The sequence below is a fragment of the Polypterus senegalus genome, chromosome 1 (assembly GCF_016835505.1).
Source record: "Polypterus senegalus isolate Bchr_013 chromosome 1, ASM1683550v1, whole genome shotgun sequence".
Classification (NCBI taxonomy): Eukaryota; Metazoa; Chordata; class Cladistia; order Polypteriformes; family Polypteridae; genus Polypterus; species Polypterus senegalus.
In genome coordinates this window covers 279,630,731-279,650,714 of record NC_053154.1, presented here as the reverse complement: position 1 = coordinate 279,650,714, position 19,984 = coordinate 279,630,731, and the positions used below count along the sequence as shown (strand labels likewise).

The following is a 19,984-nucleotide window of genomic DNA, read 5'->3' as shown; positions in this document are numbered from 1 at the left end:
AAAACTTTTAGAACTAAAGGAAAATAAGGAGGACTTTTACAAGAAACTCACAGAGATTTACGTGGAGAAGGATAAGTGCATGGACTTCATTTATAAATAAAGGTAAGACCATAAACAGTTTTCAATTTTATAAAAAACGGGATCAGACTAAAAAAAAAAAAATCCAATATTTAAGAACCTGCGGTGGGTTGGCATCCTGCCTGGGATTGGTTCCTGCCTTGTGCCCTGTGTTGGCTGGGATTGGCTCCAGCAGACCCCCGTGACCCTGTGTTCGGATTCAGCGGGTTGGAAAATGGATGGATGGATATTTAAGAACTAAATTCTGACCTTAAATAAACTATTCTTTTTGTGTTTCTTGTTATCCTTTTGTTGAACAGTCTGTATTAAAATTGATTAAAGCATCAGAATTAAAAGTTTTTAAAAACAACTAAATATTTCAATTAAGATCAAAATTGAAATCTGTTTTTTGTACACCACTCTATACTTTTGTTTGTATTGAATGAGTTTGAATTGTGGAATTGCAACGGCAATTTCAGAACACATGGAGGATGAGAAGTAAATGCGCTCTCTCTTGCCGCTATAAATGTAACGTTCTTTCTTAGTGAAATATGTGCCTTACATATCTGTGTGTAAAGAATGCTGATGAGATATGAAACATAACCAAAACCAATGTGCAGGCTGCCAATCAAATAGTTAATAAGCGGCTCTTTGGGGTTCATATACTTGTAAATCTGACTCTGAAGGAGTCTGCGCCTCACCAGCCATGAACCTCACTGCACATCACTGCTGGGTGGTTTCTTGGTACTGTGGAGGAAAGAAAAGACAAGAAAATGAGTGGCAGCACCTCCTCTTGGCCTGGAGTGGTATTACATACCTGGGAAGAGCTTGGGGTGGGGAGGGCCAATGACATGCATGCATGTCACAGTTTCACTCAAGTGTTTGAAAGCTTTTCTTCACATAGAGAACCATAGATACATGTAACAATTTACCAAGTAGTGTGGTAGACAGTAGGACATTAGTGACCTTCAGATCTCAGAGTGATGTTATTTTGGATAAATTAGGTGGACAGAATTGGCAAGCTTTGTTGGGCTTAATGACCCATCCTAGTCAATTATTTTCTAATGTTCTAATGTTCAAAACACTGAACTGGACAAAAAATATTGAAAGACATTATAGTTTTTGCAGTCTAAGTAAAAGTGAAACTAATTTGTATCTAAGAGTCTAGGAATATTATTAAAATGATTGAAGGAAAATAAAATTAGATTTTGACTATATTTTTAACATGGGGTGGCATGGTAGTGCAGTGGTGCAGTGCTGGATCCTCCCTGCTTGGGGTCTGCATGTTCTCCCTGTGTCTGCGGGAGTCTTCTCTGGGTGATCTGGCTTCTTCCCACTATCCATTAATATGCAGGTTAGGTGGATTTGTGACATTAAATTGCCCTTAGTGTGCGTGTTTTTACCCTGCGATGGGCCAGTGCACTGTCCACGGTTTGTTCATGCCTTGTGCACTTTTGCTAGCTGGACAAGTATCTTTATTTTTACATGTTTTGAACTTTTTATTTTGCATCCTTTATTAAATGATGAGATGCCCCACTTGGACTATGACTCCTGTATTATATTAATCAGTCCTAGCTGGTGTGCCTTATGAGTTTAGTTAGCAAAATACACCCACCTCCCCAATTCCAGCCCTACAATCTATTTTGCAAGGGATTTGGTCTTGAAAACTGCAGTTTCCATCCACTATCCAAACACATTATTAGACTGAATGACATCTTTGAATTGGATCAGAGTTAGTAAATATATCCGGGGTGAACTGGCATCCACTTTGGGGCGGGTTTATACTTTTACAGACATTGTTACTAGGATTCTTCTGCCTTGCACTACAGCAACCTGGTTCACAAAATAATTTGTAATAGACTGACTGCACTTTTTTATGATGTAGAGTATTTGGTCTCTTTTCCTAATTATGCCCTTCTTGGTTTACAATAACTCCTATAGGAACAGCAATCTTATTACTGTTTAATTTGAAATACAGGATTGGCATTTAAATTTCTGCTTAATAAAGCAGCATCTTAATAACATAGCATAATTATACAGCCCACATTGTCACCCTGGGGTTATGGATTTAAATCTGGTTACAGACACTGTATGACCATGAGCAGGACACTTCACCTGCTTGTGCTCCAAATGGAAAACCAAAACAAATGTAACCAATTGTATCTCAAATGCTGTAAGTTGCCTCGGATAACGGCGACAGAGAAATTAATAAATATTTCAAAACAATTATTGAAACACTGTGAAAACACTTGCATAAATATCTATTCATTCTCTAAACTGGGTGTCTTCAGTATAGGTTCCCGACAAGATTCCGTGACAATAATGAACCTAACGAGACGAAAAGCACATGACTGATCAAAACAGAGGAATCATCTCTGCCAGTCAATAGCTTTGCACTGGAGTTCGTCTAAATAATGAGTAATGCATATCGATGTACTGTATACGTCATTTTGTACACAAATTCCAATTTCAGCATTATATCTGGGATTTAAAAATTTCTCTCTTAATCGATGGTTGATTTCTTGACTTAAGGAAGTCAATCTTCGTTCCCCTTTGTTTTTTTTTTTATAAACAATTCCCTTACCTCGGTTTTGCGAAACAGCGCTGCCCTTTGATGTCGCTCCCCACACCCCGACTCGAGCACAGTGGGCCTCCCACAACGCCACACTCCGGCTCTCTGGATCCTGGGCTGTTGCCCTTTTAAATTTCCCAGCCCCTTTTTCATCTAAATTGTATCATTGTCTGTAGGTGTCGTTTTCTTTGAAATTTCAGGCTATCCCCTCCCCCGTCTGTCCCAGGTAATGTCACCATTGTCATTCTCTGTATGGTGCCTCCGGTTTTTAAAAATGACAAATAAGTCCTCCTTTGAACCGGGAATCTCCTAGCTTCCCGCTACGGGCAGAGCGGGTGCATCATGACACAAAATGTTATAACGAAACTGACCCATTTGTGCGAAGAATTCCCAATTGAATTAAATAAATCAACTGGATTCTTGCCATTGTCTGTTTGTGCAAAGAAAGGGGTTAACGTACTGCGCATTCTACTCCCAGCCCCGAAAATTTTGTAGATCCCTGGGTGCGATCGGTAAACGCTGACGAGTACTATAAAGGCCGTAAGATCTTCATTTTCGGACACATTTTGGGACATTTTACAGAAAAGATAAATAACTTTACTATACACACGTGAGATGTGCTTTTTAATGTGATTATTAGCGTTTACCGCATTGCACGTCAGGTGCAACTTGCGCAACTCTCTACTGTAAAGAGTGATGCATTCCTGCAGTCCATACGCGACAAATCTAGCATGTTAAGTCACTGATTGCTTAATTGATTAAAGCCATTTAAAAATGCATGATAGTCCGAGCAATTCGGGGGGCGGTTGGGGGGCCTCCATCCTATAAAAATACAAAGCAAATCCACGGGCGGAAGTAAAAATGTAAACATTCTAAATTTATTGCACAGCTCCATTTACACGCAGCAGACCGTAACTTATTCAGACAGCAGAAAGGACATCCCCCACGGGATCGAAGCGGAGCCTTTGCGCGACAAGGCCCCCGTACTGTGAGGGCTTCTTTAAGAGTCAGGCTCCGCCCCCGTTTTTCGCGCCGGCCCCACCACTTTCATAGGTGGGGGGCGGGGTCACGTGACTCGCCTAGGGATTCGACGTGAATCGGTCTCAGCCCCGAAGCCTTGGCGCCCGCATTCCTCTCCACATCAAGATTGCTGTAAAGAGAGAGAGAGCGCGAGCGAGAAATAGCATAAATAACAACACGATCACACAGTGGACTAAACCAAACTGAGAGCACCACTGGATTCAGAATACCGCTCGCGTTTTACAAAAGAATACAAGCGTAAGACGATTGGGGACGCCTTCGCAACTTTCCTCTCTTTCCCTTTTCTAAAGGGTTGAAAAATTCTTAAACGTCGGGTTTTTTTCCTCTCTCTCTTTTTTTTTAAAGAGGAAAACAAGATGGCTGATGACAGCCAGTGATAAGGGTAAAACGGAGCGTTTACCTTTAAGAGAAACAGGGGTATAAATTATTTTTTTAAAGAATTCTGTAATTTAAACCAGCGTTGTACGCGGTTATCGGTCTTTATGAGCAAATATCTATATATCTGGTTATTTAAGAATGTTTCTATTTTTGTCGAAACTGAAGCTCGTGTACTGAAACGGTAGGATCCTGCCTTTTGGGGAATTGTGTCGCCGACCGTTTAGTCTGATAGAAAGGCGTCAGCGGAGCCTTCAGAATATCCAGCTTAAAATAATTTGAACAAATCTATTTTAATATTTATATATACAGAAGAATGTATATATCTATTTTGGTTAGCGATTTCAAAGAGTCGTCTGTACAGGACTGACTTCCCTTTTGTAGCAAACGGCAGAGGAGGAGGAGGTGTCGGTGGAAGGGAGGGGGGGAAAAGGAAGGGGGTACATTTGGGGGAAAAGGGAAATAATAGCATTGAGAATGGTGCCGATTCCCTTCTGCGCCACGTACGTATACGTTTAATAAGTATATACAGTATATATATATATACACATTAGTAGAAATCACAGACGTAATAGTGGCAGAGGCCTTGTGTATAGAATCAAATTGTAATTGATTACTTTGTTACACGGAAAAGCCTTGTAGCGTAGTTGCTGCTGGCAACGACTGTCTACCATTACGGATAACTGCTTTACGCAAATTAAAACGGACATTGGGGTTCGCTCTGGTTTGCCTGGAGAAGCCTGTCCTGAGGGATATTCCCAGCAGTACCGAGAATTGATTTTTTTTTCTTCCTCTGCATACCGATTCCCCGCGCGCAGTAAGTAACTTGTTGGATTGGATCGTGTCGCTTTTAACACCCATGACCCTAGGGCACTTCGAAGATACCCGCAGCGGGCGGAACGACTGGTGACGTTAATGACGTTTGAAACCAGCCTGAGAAAGGCCGCACTTCCGTGCCGCTCCGAGTAAGTAAGTAAGGCGCAGCTGTGGCGGACTATCGGTAGATGTCCTGTTGTTTTTCTGGAGGAGGGGTGTGAGAGAGAGAGAGGAAGCAGCACCTTCTTGTTGTGTTTTTTTACATTTTAAAGGCTTGAACTGACGATTACTTTAGGGTCATGATTGACCTCATCTGTATTTTTTTTAATCTTTTTAAATAAGGAGCCTTTACTGTTTCTCTTCTGTTACTGGGAGTGTTTTATTGTGGCCATCCGGATTACTGGCGTTCACATTAGCCGATGGATTTAGAATTGTAAAAATCGTTTCCTTTGGAATAAGAACAGTATTGTTATGGAATGGGCGATGTTTTAAAGGAAAACGCATCAATAAAAGCACAACTTTAGTTCACTAAGGAACATTTTTGAAATTGGTTTTGGTCTCTCTGGGTTAGGCTCTGTCACCACCCAGTAAGCAACTGGAATGTGAACCGTTTTTAAAGCTGTACGAACTGGCAGTTTATTTGGCTTAAGGCGAAGCGTCTGAGGAACAACTTTGGTTTAAGTTCCCTACCAAAAAACCCTCATCAGGAATCTTAGTGTATTTTATCTCGCTCGTTTAAGAGCAACCTGAGACAGCTTTCTTGAAATTACTCTTGGCTCCCGTATTTCGGGCATTTTATTTACGGATCAAGAAGTCGGGGACATAAAAAAAAAGACAAAAGTCTTTAAAAAAATTAATGAGACAGCCAGCCAAAAGAGAGCGGCCATGGCTGAAAACTGGAAGAACTGCTTCGAAGAGGAGCTGATCTGCCCGATCTGTCTTCACGTGTTTGTGGAGCCCATCCAGCTGCCATGCAAGCACAACTTCTGCCGCGGCTGCATCAGCGAGGCCTGGTCCAAAGACACGGGCCTGGTCCGCTGTCCAGAGTGCAACCACGCCTACAACCAGAAACCGGTCTTGGAGAAAAACCTGAAGCTGACCAACATCGTGGAGAAATTCAACGCGCTGAACGTAGACAAGAGCCCCACTGTGCTCCACTGCATCTTCTGCCGCCGGGGCCCACCACTGCCGGCCCAGAAGGTCTGTCTTCGGTGCAACGCGCCCTGTTGCCAGTCTCACGTACAGACGCACCTGCAGCAGCCTTCCTCCAATCCGGGACACTTCCTAGTCGAGGCCGAGGATGTGCGGGCCTGGAGCTGTCCTCAGCATGATGCCTACCGCCTGTACCACTGCGAGACCGAGCAGGTGGCCGTTTGCCAGTACTGCTGCCTGTCCAGGTGTGGGGCCAACCACAACCACTCGGTGTGTGACGTGGAGAGCCGCAGAAACGACATGCGGGTGAGTCAAGTGTGCTGCTAGGCGGGCCCCTCGCTCCCTTTGCTTTCCTTCTGTTTTTTCTCATAGCGCCCTCGATCACCGGCTCAGTTTGCTCACCCTTGGGCGGGTTCCTTTTCATTAGATTTAGCTAGAGAATAAGCGCAGTCCCCCAGATTTGTTTGTATTGCAGTTCTTAATGCATAACTGAAGCGGTAATGTCCTTTTGGCTAAATCCAGTGCTTTCTGCATGTATCGGGCATAATGTGACTGTCATATGCTTGCAAAAGGATGGCAATGCAAGTGACCGTATGACTATTAAACTTAATTTTGAAGTTGGGGTGGCACGTAGACTGTAGTTCACGTTCTGGGTGTTTTATGCATGCAGCTTGCATGTTTTCCCAGTGCCCTCTTGAGTTTCCTCTCCGAGTCCATGGGGGAGGCGTTAGGTGAGCTGGTGATGTTAAATTGACCCCTAGCGTGTATTTGGGTGGGCATGTTCACCCTGTGATGGGCTCCCATCCTGTCCTCAGACAGTTATAGGCCTTGCGCCAGATGTTGCCTGGGATAGGTTCCAGAGTCACTACAACCCTGTTCTGTATAAGTGGGTTTAAGAAACATGGCTTAAAGTGTCATCAGTATATTGTAAAAGCAAAGCTTTGAGTTGTAATGTCTTGAGTAAGATCATGCATAAATGGGTTGATTGATAATATAGTTACGGTTTTAGTCCACCATACACCGTTTATTCATTTATTTCCCTTCATATGTTTTATTGGGTGGTGTCATGGTGCAGTGTTTAGGGCAGCTGCATGGTAAGCTGAACTAACATTTTAAAGTTAACCAAATGCATTTTAACATATGAAATGTGCCTTTAAGAGGTTTTAAAATGCAAAATAGATGTCTGCAAATATGTCAATTTCCAAACATCTTGAGTGCATTTTTAAATATCTCACATTTTAAGATATTTTAAATGTACTCCGTTTTCACATTTTCGATATCTCACAGATTTTTTTCATTCCTCAAATTGCATTTCACGATATTTTTTGAAAGGCAAATAACATCCTGTGCATTGTAAAATCCCAGAAAAGCAATGTATGATATTTGAATTTTATTTCCTGTAATGTTGCCTAGGTTTTCAATAGGACTTCCTGATGTTTCTAATTTCTCAAAATGCTCTGGTTGTTTATTTAAACATTTTCTGAAACGTAACACCTGATACATCTTGAACTAATCCTCCACCCAAAAATATCTTTTTATATACTTACCTCATGTGATTTGTAGTGATGGCTGGAGGAAACAAATCTCATGTTTTCATAAACAACAAGACCAAATAGTTTATGATATAATGAAATGTAGTGGCTCTGTTCAATGGGAAACAATATGAAAATGTCCAGAAAAATTCTAATGTTACTGTTGTCATATAATCGAAATGTCTGCTGTCCAGTCGTATGCTCAATGTGTGCAAACTGCATGCATTTCTTGCAATAATATTTTACTACTACCAGAAAAATTGGTGTACATAAACAGAAATGGTGTATTCTGTTTGTGCTTTTGAACTGAAGATAGGACTCTTGACCAATCAATGTGGGGTTGGGGTTGGTGGCAGGTCTTCAATTCAAAAGCCAGGAATTGTCCATCACTACAAAATACATGGGGTAAGTAACAAAAAAAAAAAAAAAATGTGTGGATTATTCCTGGGGAATTGGATATGGTCATGTGTCTGTGGATGTGTCTACGCCTGCTTCAGGAGTGGTTCTTGTCTGATGTTCTTGGGATAGGCTCTGACTTCCCATACCCCAAAAATTGTATAGTGGTAGTTTTCTTCATTCATTTCTTTGAAGATAGTTTGACAATTGCATTTAAAGGTATAAAATAGTGTCTTCAACTAGAACGTCTTGTTTTGCTCATTATTTAAGTGACACATAGAGTACATCATTAAACATCTTCAATAAGAAATTTGAAGTTACTCTAAGCAAAAATTCCTATGAATAGACTGTTCAAGCCTTTACTTTCCAGTCCCAAAGAATATAGCAACCTGTTACTAGGTGTTTATGTACCAAAGAACTAAATGTATAAACAAGGAAATATCACATTAAGTACAAAGTTCAACTGCATGTAGGAATTGGCCCCTGGGTAAAATTAAATCAAAAACCAGAAATAAAACAAGCTTGTGAGCTGCAGCATTGGTACCTGAAAACTAAAGTGGCTAGAGTATTCTTTCTGGTATATAGCATGACTAGCCGGTGCTCCAGTAGGACTGCACACTTTACATTTTGTAGTTTACTATAGTGGCGTTATTGAGTAGTACTAGGGTGTTGTACCGTGTTAGCCATTATGAATGTAGAGAAGAGCCAAGCAAAATGACACCTTTTATTGGCTAACTAAAAAGATTACGATATGCAAGCTTTCAAGGCAACTCGGGCCCCTTCTTCAGGCAAGATGTAATCGTTATTGATGTGGCGTTATTGATTAAACTTTGCCAGAACAAGCAGATATGAGTATCTCCTTTCCACATGCCATCATAAATGGTTAATTTAGCTGTCCCTGCCCAGGATGGGTGCCACCTTCCCAATATTGTGCAGTAGTGTTACATATAGCTAATGCTCAACTTTGTATTCATTCAGGATTTCTTAATCTGTTTTGCACTCTTCAGGCATATTTTTATTCCTGCCTACACATACTTTTTGTATATGATGTTGTAATATAATTTATAAGTCACATTTCCTTGTATGCATGAACAATGGGCCAATAAATGTGAGATTCTGGACTCCTTTTTTATTTTCTAACATTGTGTTCCTTTTTGTGACAATTTCTTCTCATAGGTCATATGTAAGCTCTTGGTGAGTGTTCTGTAAAATCTTTTAAACGTGTAGTTTTTCTTTAATGTGGATGGCGTAGATGGAAGGGAAATGGGTTCAGCTGACTTCTAATCATGAAGCATTGTAGCTGGTGTTTAGTTGTTTGTGGCCCGATCAGTTGGTCACACCTCTAAAAATGCTCCTCTCCACCTTTTACAGGTGACATTAAATAACTTGGTTCTTATTTGGGTTCATACCATTAAGTATTGTTCATGAAGGATTTCAGATTCAACGATTTACAAATGATCTAGGGTGTCACAATATTGAAATTCCCTTCTTCGATAAAGTACTTTGAAAAGTATTGATATTTCGTGCTTTCATTTAGTATGAGTAGACAAGCATATCTAAATGAAGATCACATTATTTTTTATCAAAAATATATATATCACTAGGTTCCTTTTGAGGGAGTTCACTTGTTCAAAAGCCTCTGCGATTGACTTGTATTCAAGGACAGCAGTGCATTCTTTAATACTTGCTTCCATTAATGTAATATTTTTAAACAGTATTGTTCATTAGGTAGTGTACTTGTTCAGAAGCTTCAGATATTTCACATTTACAAATTAGTAGAGTTCAGTTAGTGAAATCTCCAATAAAAATTACTGTAGACTAAAGCAGTGCTGTCCAAACTTTTTACCCTTTGTAAACTCTCAAAGAACTTTGAAAATTCTACTGGATGCCCCTACATAATAGGTTGGGAAGACTACCTGAGTAAAAATTTGATGGCTAAGGAATACTTATAGAAAGTGGATGGGTACATTTTTTAATGGTTTGTCGTTGTACAGAGTTCTGGAGTGTTGAGAAATAGTTATTGTTCTTATTGTTTTAAGATATCTACAACACATTAACATATTTCTGTTTATAACATCTTGTTGGTGAATTGCATTTATTGCCTGTAAAATATGTACCCTAATCTAGTTGAAGATAAAAACTGAACCCTGTCTGAAAAGTGATTTTCTTTTTTTATAACCTGTTTAGAATTTACTGTCAGTTTTGAAAGGGTAGCCTGTTAAAATTAATATAAGTAATACACATGTAAATTAAGAATGCATAATCAAGGAGCAAAAAGCAGAGAAAGAGCTGTGCGTGTGCTTTCCCAGCTGAGTATGCGTACAAAGAAGAAATGAGCAAAGGTACAGGAGCACAAAGAGATAAACGATCGTTCCTTATTTGTGCCTGCGTTAAATGAAAAGGTGTCCTATAAATACCATGGGATCCCTTCGTTTGAAAGCTCCAGTTTTCACTGCTGATTGTGAACAATAACACTGTGAAGAGGAGAGGAGGTGGAGCTGCTGCTCCTTGTGGAGAATGCATTGTGTTTCTGATAGTCTATGGATCAAACTTGCTGTCAAAAAAAAGATGGAATAAATGGATGAAAAAGGAAGTCTGACATGGAAAGGAGACTTCTTACAGTTCAGAGATATGCAGGTTTCATTCCTTCCTTTATCTTCATAGTAACTTCTGAAATCTACCAGAATTAAATTTGAGAGAGGAGCACAATGTAGACCAGTGGTAGAAACATAAAGAGCAATTAAGAGGAAAGTAGTTATGCAAATGGTTTTTACAGCAGCTGCATAGATTACATTTGAAGGACCTGGCAGTGGTTTGTAAAAAGTGACACGTTGACATTCTGATCATAAATGAGCCCCACTAGTTGGCCAGTTGCATATTCAGTTTTTGAAGTTCTACTTTTCAGCTTCCAACTGCATTTGCTTAATGTGAATTTCCAGTAGACGTTTGGGGGGGGGGAAAGTGTGAAGTCACTGTTGATTTACTTATTTGTTTATGCAAAAGTATTTAAAAATCTACATTTTTTGTAAATAGCAAAATAAATGCATGAAAAGGGTGTTCAAACACAATGTGACCACAATAATACCTTTTTCTGAGCAGATATCTTTTAATATTATATCATTGACGGCAATGAAAGATCACAGAACTAAAGATCCATCACTCTTAGCATTTTGGAAGAATATACTAAATCTGCATGTACAAAGTGAGGGAGGATTTCTTTGCCAATGTGATGTTTTCTAGCCTTTTATTATGTAGTGCTATGTTTGATTGTTTTACATATGAGGGAATTGAACAAGGTGCTGATTGTGCATTATCGTATGTGAACATTATTGCTTGTGATAGACAAATACTTCACTATAGAAAATACTGCATGATACCCCAAAGAGTCGGAGAGAGAGACTTTTTTTTTTTTAATGAGCGGTTTTAGAATAAAGGTTTACTGACCAGGGCTGCTCCAATCAGGTGTTTTTAATACCAGTCTCGATCACCGATTTTGTTACTTGGTAGCATTGACCACTTCCAATGCCATTTCTGATGTTTCTTTGTTCTTTTAATTTTTTAATATCCTGCACAACCAGAATTGAAGTCTTGTGTTCTATATTAAAGTGCTATTTTTTTTATTTAACCTGCAGACCATAGCTGTTACCCATTCCTTTTTTATTAACAAAGAGTGAAATTATGTAAGCTTATTGTTCAGTGGCCATAAAAATATTAAAATTGGTTTAAGTACTTTTTTTTAACTAAATATTTGCAGAAAGCATTTACCCATAATACACATGCCATAAAAGAAAACCATTCTTGTCATAAGTATAAGCCACAGTTTTAAGAAAATGTTCAAATTTATCAAGGAGATACAAGGTTAACTTGCTTAACAAGTTTACATGTAAAATTGACAGGTTTGGCTCTTCGCTAACAAGCCAATTGTTTACTAAGCAGAGAGGGCAAATTCTTTCTGCTCTTTTTCTAATTAAAAATGTGATCTGCTGTACTAAACACAAGTTTGGTCACTGTCCGCAAGGAGTGTCCATTTTAATTACAGGACAAAATGAGAAGGTCTGACCTCATTCTTATTTAATGTGCCATGGACTCACCTCACTTTTGTTGCACTCTGCTGTTACTTTCCATGCACAGGATGACTCCTCCAATTTGTGCTTCTCTGTTTATTACTTCTTTACTTTCTTCAATGTAAAAGCCAATATTTCTCACTTCTCTCTCTCTCAAAGTTTGACTGTCCGCTCCATGTGTACAGGAAGTTCAGCAGCAAAATGACATGTGTGATTCCTTGACTATCCTAATACTTTGTGTGAAGGACAACTAACTTTCCATAAAACATAGAGAAACAGGCTGAGTAATTTGGGATGAAAATCGGATAGTCTGTATCAGAGCATCACCATTAAATATCGACACTGGGTACTTTCAAATAAAAGTTGTATCTGCTGTCAAGTGTACACTCAATTGTTAAACCATGGAAACTAGAGTACCTGAGAAAGCATCACTATGCAAAATAAATCAGTTGTTAGCCAGACTGTATGAGTTGAGGTTGTCAGGTGAATATGTTGTGAAGTGCCAAGTGGTGCACCACATAAGCCACGTAACTGACACAGCAAATGATACTTTGATTTTGATTTTCTTTAATTTTTAGAATATCAGTGTCACATGATTTAAAATTTTGTTTTGCTTAAATAATAAACTGTCTATAATTCGTGTTGTTTGAGGCACATCCCAAACCATTAAGCAGAAAATAGTTGAGAACCTTTTAAAAATTGATAAATACTTGCTTTAAATCATTGTGTATTTGTACTAATGACTAGCATATGATAGTCCTCAACTACCGGTAGTTAATTTATACCTAAAAACAGAATTTGGAAGGAAACACAGAGATTGCAGTGTTTAAAGCTGGGCGAAATTATGACTAAATCTTTCTGTTTGCATAAGTAATAGGTCATTGTGTCAGAAATAGCTTCTGAATTTTAAAGGAAATCAACACTCTTGGTGAGTAAGTGTTAACTGATCACTCAAGCCTTTACTTACCTTTAGGGCCTAAAATGTGAAGCGTGGCCTACATTTTAGTGCTGATGTGTCTCTGAGCTTAAATAAAGATGATTGTATCAAGTAGCTTGATCATTGTTTTTTTTTAATGAAGTTGTTTTGTTGTGTATTAATGAACTCCAATTGCATTTTGCACATTTCTCTTTCTATCCATTTTCTAATCTGCTTATCCCTTCTGTACAACAAATCCATACTTACCCTTTTGGGTTTCCAATTAAATAAAGCAAGCAATTTGCTCCTAGTCCTTTTATAAGCTTCATGTGGTCACCTTGTTCACAACAGCTTAAGTATAGCACATACAGTATATGCTCTTAAGTAGGTTTCACATTCAATTTTACATAACTTTAAGATTTGACTTGATATTCTTCCTATTTAAAACAGTGCAAATACTTTTCCAAGGTAGTCCTAAAACATGAAACAAAGTGAATGATTAAAGTTAAATGAAAATTGATTACTACATATAGTTAATTTCATTAGAGGATATACTGCCAGACTGGACAGGGTCATGACTGTTTGAGTTTGGTTTAAATACTTGGGATCAACAGTACAGAGTAATGGGGATTGTGGAAGAGAGGTGAAAAAGAGGGTGCTGGCAGGGTGGAATGGGTGGAGAAGAGTGTCAGGAGTAATTTGTGACGGACGGGTATCAGCAAGAGTCAAAGGGAAGGTCTACATGAAGGTAGTGAGACCAGCTGTGTTATATGGGCTGGAGACGGTGGCACTGACCAGAAAGCAGGAGACAGAGCTGGAGGTAGCAGAGTGTAAAGATGCTAAGATTTGCACTGGGTGTGAGGAGGATGGATAGGATTAGAAATAAGGACATTAGAGGGTCAGCTCAAGTTGGACGGTTGGGAGACAAAGTCAGAGTGGTGAGATTGCGTTGGTTTGGACATGTGCAGAGGGGAGGTGCTGGGTATATTGGGAGAAGGATGCGAAGGATAGAGCTGCCAGGGAAGAGGAAAAGAGGAAGGCCTAAGAGAAGGTTTATGGATGTGATGAGAGAGGACATGCAGGTGATGGGTGTAACAGAACAAGATGCAGAGGACAGAAAGATATGGAAGAAGATGATCCGCTGTGGCAACCCCTAACGGGATCACCCGAAATAAAAAGAATTAGACACCTTTACCCTTAAACTGCAGCCAGACTCCTTTTTTCTAAGTTTAATAAGGAATTCTCCAATTTTTTTATTTTATTTTATTTTTTTTGTCCTACTGTAGTAAAAACAGGGATTAACTAGGGCATGTGTAGGTCATTCTGTGTGCACACCACACAAACTTAAAAAGAGGCCGTGGTAAATCGCTGTGGAGCAAAAAATGATGCATTTACAGTATAGGCAGAGTGCCAGTTACTCTCTTGGTCTGTGTATTGGGCTGGATCATAATATTTTTTAATTTAGAGAGTTCACCATAATTCCAATCCTTGTAGATTGGTAAATGTATTGTTAATGGTTAGTGTGGTGTTGTCTTGCACTTTGTGTAATTCATGTTTTAAAAGATCAAATGACAAAATATTCAATTGGCTGAATAGTTTCTGTTTTTAGTTCTCTTTTGCTTGCCAATTGTTCATTATGTGCAGATTAGTGTAGCATTGCAAATACAAAAGTAGAATTCTTGAATTCAGTTTAATTTATTTTCAGAGTAATTTTTAATCGGTGTTTTAAAATGGTTGTAATAATTTGTTTAGCCCTTTCGACAATGAGAATTATCATACATGTAGCTATTAGCAAATGTTTACCCTAAACTGAAAATACAGTTTCTAATATAGTTAATGCTTTTAGAAGAATTGAGTGCTTTTACCATTTTAGATGCTTAGCAATTCAATTTGCATGTGGTCTTTTTATAATTAATTGTATATATTGTCTAACCTGGGACTAACTACAGGGAGAGGCCTGTGTTCCTGACCTAGTTCTTGTATTTGTTTTGTGTATTATGTATCTAATTTGAATAATCCTCTTAGTTGTGTGCTTGTAATGGTATATTCTGTAATTTCAGTGACATGTATGTGGGGGATGGAGTTGAGGTAGGGTCAGTTCTTTTGTAGTTTACTAGAGGAGCTTCTGGGTGTTTTGTTGCATGTTGCTTCAAAATAAGTTATTGCCAAACGTCTTACAAGGTCATGTAATCATCCAGCAATAAAACATTAACTTTAAGTAAGTTTACCGTCTGGTTAAACGTGTGTCCTTGAAAATGGCAGTATTTAGTGCTTTTTTAGTATATTTGCATATGCGCATTTCATATTTTGTAATAGTTTATGATTTAATATAACTATTGATACAAAAAACAGCAGCAGGTTCTCTGCATTAACGGAACTGTCCTTTTATAGCTTTTTTTTTTTTTTTTTTTTTTTATTCCTTCAACATCCACCACTTCTTGCATGGACTAGAAAACGGCCAATATTATGAGCTTGGAGTCTCTCATTCAGTTTCTTTAAAAACATTGTTGTAAAAAGTGACAATGGAGGAAATCAGAAAGGAATAAATGTTTAATTGCTGGCCGTAGGTTGTACTGGATTGTTATTAGTAGAAAATGAATTAGTCCTCTTTTTGCCTTCACAGAACTGTTTAGCTTCATTGAAGACTGTGACTGCAGACAACTTCTTTAGACCTTCTTAATGGCCAGTCCAGTGTTCCTGTTAAACATTAAGAGTCTCGCAGTCTTACTTCCAGATTAACTATGATGATTTATGTGTATTGTGAGGTTTTTTTTTTTTTGTCACTTTCTAATTATTCTGGCCAACACATTTGGTTTAATGGGTGTTCACACCTTACCTTCACCTTGCTTGAAATGGACTAAATCTAAATATCAAAATGACAAGATGGATTTTTGCATTCTGAGAAGAGTACATTATGTGTCATAGAAGCTTGAATAGAAAGCTGAAGTGTGTTTAGTCTTTAGATTAATTTAATTCTGGGTAGGTTTGTTAATGCAGAGATTTTAAACTCTGAAAACTTGTATTTATTGTGTAACACTTTCCAAAGGAGTCATTATATGAGACATGCATATTTATGTATCCTCATAACTTGATACAACTGGTGTAAACAAGACATGCCATAAAGGATAGCTGGTTTATATTAATTTTGCCTTCCCCACACTAAATTGGTAAAATGGACACCAGTACAGTTTACTGCAAAGCTTACTTACTGAAGTAATGTAATAAATCTGATTAGGTAGCCATATTGTAACCTGTTTTGCTTGTATAAATCTGAATCGTCTTTGTGCTGTCGTAAGCAAGGAATTCCATTCTTATTAGTATTCCGCTGATAGGAAATGACATGGGCTGTTTAACGTGTACAGTTTATTATAGTGCTCATTTCATAGCTAGACTTAAAATGCAAAAACACATTTACTTGTCAACTCTCCATTGTATTGTATGCAGTAGATGGTTCCATGCTGTGGATTTGTTGTGCTTCTCCTTGGCTTCAGTTTGCTGCTGTGAGTGCTGGGTGGGGCATAATGTGTGTTTAAACCGAACAGCTGCATACTGTCTTGTCGTTTTGTTTTTTTTTTTTGGCTTTTCTGAAAACTGTAAAAAGTCTGATTCATTAAGCCAGTAGACAAATATGCTGTACTAAAATTATATATATTTTTAAAGGTTCTTTTTTTTTTTTTTTTTTTAAGCTACAGAAGATGGAGTAAGGGGTGCATGAATATGCCATAGTTATTAATTGACGATTATTGTGTTTGATATAATTTTGAATTCACTACAGTGAAATGTGTTTTGTCTTATCAACTGCATATTCTATATTCTCTATACATTCAGAATAGAACCTTCATTTTGTAGATATCCACTTTAACACTTTCACATAAAAATGTTAACAATGGATTAGTTGAAAAATTAAAAATTAACTTGGTGTTTTAACTTTCTTAGCATTAGACCTAAGCATCGCTTCGGTTGTAAAAACAGTGCTAAAGGCGTTAGTCCTGAATGTCGTTTTGGCAACTGTATAGACATGTCTTGCGCAAGACCGAAGGATTACTCTGGCTGTAAAAGTGCCAACAGCGTTAGAACTGAGCATTACTTCAGAATTGATATAGGCATGTCTTGTATAAGCATCAGGCCCGAGCGTTACTGTAGACGCATCTTCTCCTGTCCTCATAATGGCGTCTCATCAGAAACTCCTCATCGGCAGTGATGACAAGGTGAATCTGTGTTCAGGCAGTAAAGTTGAAACAGTCCGTGAAACAAAGTGATTCTGGTGAATCCAAAAGTTACGCTTGTCACTTGCACGTGTGCAGTGTGCTGTGTTCATATTATTGTTATTTGTATCATTATACTTTCTATACTCCTGACTTTGTACTTTTAGTGTTTTGCTTGTTTTACAGTAGAAAGATGAGATTTAATAAAAGTAATATGCAATGGTTTTTTGACTTAATTACACAGTATTTCACAGTACAATAAATCATGTACAAATCATGAAATTAAATACAACCCCGAACCCAATTGTTAACCATGATTTAAGAATGTTAAACATAGAAATGTAACATTGGGGCCCCGCTGTGTTAAAACATAATTTGCATGTGTTTTTTTTTTATAAAATAGCAGTAATGCAAGATTAAGAAAACAATACAAACACAACCTGATAATACAGGTATGTAAGCACATTAAGTGTGTAAAATATTAATATATAGCATATAATAGAATTTGCTTTTAATGGTATACACGATATGGGTCTGCATTATAGCCATTAACAGGTAATTAATGGACCCATCGTTACTGGAATTTGATGCTGCTACCTAATCTTTCATGCTCCCCCCCCATAGTAAACTATGTGATTAAATTTTAGACAGTTGCATAAATGTATGCTTGTAGTACTGTAGCAATTTGCACCATGTTTTTGATCAGCATTATTACTGGGGGAGAAAAAAATTCCAAATTACGGGTAATTTTCATTTTGGTATTAAAACTTATAAAAAGTGTCAGGTTAACACATTACTTTCAGTTTTTCTAGAGGTTGCAGCAGACATGTAAGAGAAAAGTAAACTTTTTGGAAGAGAGTGCTTCATTGCAACACTCATTTACGGTTCAGAGCAGTCTGTAACTGGGAAACCTCAGTTCCTGGCTGAGCAATACTACTATATGGAATGTGGTAATTTTGTGAATATATTGTGGTAGCTATAGTTGTAATCGCGATTAATATACAATTAATTGTGTGCCTTAGTGCGACTTAAACTAAAGCCTTAATTAGAACATGTTAATAAGAACAGGCAATTTCACAAAAGATTTTAACAACTTATCAATGAAATTTATCCCATTATTCCAAAATAAAGTTGTTACATTTTTAATTTCCACAAAGTATGTATATCTGCCACATTATTCTGTAACGTATTCCATGTCTCTATAATCTGTGTTAAGAAAAACCTTGTTTGTGTGAAATATACTGTTAATAAGTTTCCACCTCTGTCCCTGTGCTCTTGTTCAACAGCTTCTTTTAAAATGACAGCTTGCATCCATTGTGTTAATTTTTCTTTGTAATAATAAAGATATATAGCCTTTTAATCTCCATTTGTGCAATCTAAAAAGGTTCAATTTTATTTTTTCTCATATTTAGTTACATGTTTTTGGAATATGGAAACTAACTTTACACAGTAGTCTAGATTTAGTTATTTAGCTTCTCATTTGGTTTGTTCTCCACATATCACTTGGGTATCAAAAGATCCAATTAGCAGCATTAATCGTTTTTATTCAGTGAATGCAGAACATGAAGTGTCCACTATCTGATCACAGAGTGTACTTACAAGCTTCAAGTCTACCATTTATATATTCAAATCTCACTTTTTTGCTTCCTTTGTGTAATACATGACATTTACTTAAATTTATTTTGCAATGAATTTGTCCAAGTCTAAATTTAATCTGTAATGATTTAGTTGATTTTAGATTGTCTGCCATTCCATCAAGGTTGGTATCATCTGTAAACATAAGAATATAAGTAACAAGCTGACTATCCAATAAGTCATTGTAAATTAAAGAGTGAAGTTGCCTATAACACTGATACCCAGTTGGTATAATTTTTAGCAAAAGTAAGTTGCACCACAACCTTTTGGTTCCTGTATTTAATCCAGTTTCACCCCTTTCTACACACTCTGCATTGAATTTGCACTCCTTTAACTTTGATCACAAGCCTCTCATATGGGTCTTTATCTTGATTTTTTTCAGAAGGTTTTTAAATCACATGAACCTCTCTTGATTGTATGTTTATGTTGCTTCCTCAAATAATTTCAGGATATTCGTGAAACACAATCTTTCTAATCCAGACTCGCATTGACTGTTCACTAATAGGACATGTGATTCTCCTTTTAAGCTTAACTCTTTCCGTTAACTGAAGTGAAGTAAATTGAAGACTTAAGGAAAAATGTGCCAAATACCAGTGGTGTTACCAGCAAAAGTGTGGTTGGACTCAAATGGACAAAAAAAATACAAACATTGAAATGTGATTTACTGGGTGATTAAAAACATTTGACCCATTTTAACTTATTTGCCAGCTTCTTACATGGCTTTTTCTTTTAAACTTCCCTCCAAGGCATCATTTCATATTTCTCCTTGTGATAACTACTACAGGTCTTTGCAAACTAGGTGGTTGTTTAACAAACTGCAGGCTCTGAAATACAACTGCACAAAACAATAAAAATGTATTAAGTATGTCAGGGTCTTGCGTATCTTTTTCTGTCCTGGTTTGATTCAGTTTGCCATCTTCACTTAAAGTAGTGTGGCCACTTGTATGAAAATTTTAGTTTCTTGGCAGTCTTTTGAATGGAATAATGTTTATTTGTCAAGCAACAATAAAATAATGTTTCTGTGTTATTTGGCCATTTTATGAAGCTAGAATTGAACTGCAGGAATTCCAGTACAGTACTTTGCAAAGCAGGGAAAAAAAAATGATTTGCGTTATTAAACAGAATAACAAGATTCAGCCTTTGCTAGCACAATTTCGGAGGATTCTTTAATCCTCCATTAGCATTTAAACATGAGTAATGAATGATGAGTGAGCTAAGAGAGT

At 37.6% G+C, this 19,984-nt stretch overlaps 1 protein-coding gene across 1 annotated transcript in view; it reads left to right on the top strand.

Annotated features, from left to right (window-relative positions):
* The first annotated feature begins 4,504 nt into the window (after nucleotides 1–4,504).
* LOC120542697 (E3 ubiquitin-protein ligase TRIM8-like) overlaps nucleotides 4,505–19,984 on the top strand; it is a 31,703-nt gene continuing 16,223 nt past the window's right edge. The window contains exon 1 of the mRNA XM_039775314.1: nucleotides 4,505–6,319. Coding sequence (XP_039631248.1) covers nucleotides 5,747–6,319 — 573 coding nt within the window. The 5' untranslated portion in view covers nucleotides 4,505–5,746. The remainder of the gene's footprint in view (nucleotides 6,320–19,984) is intronic.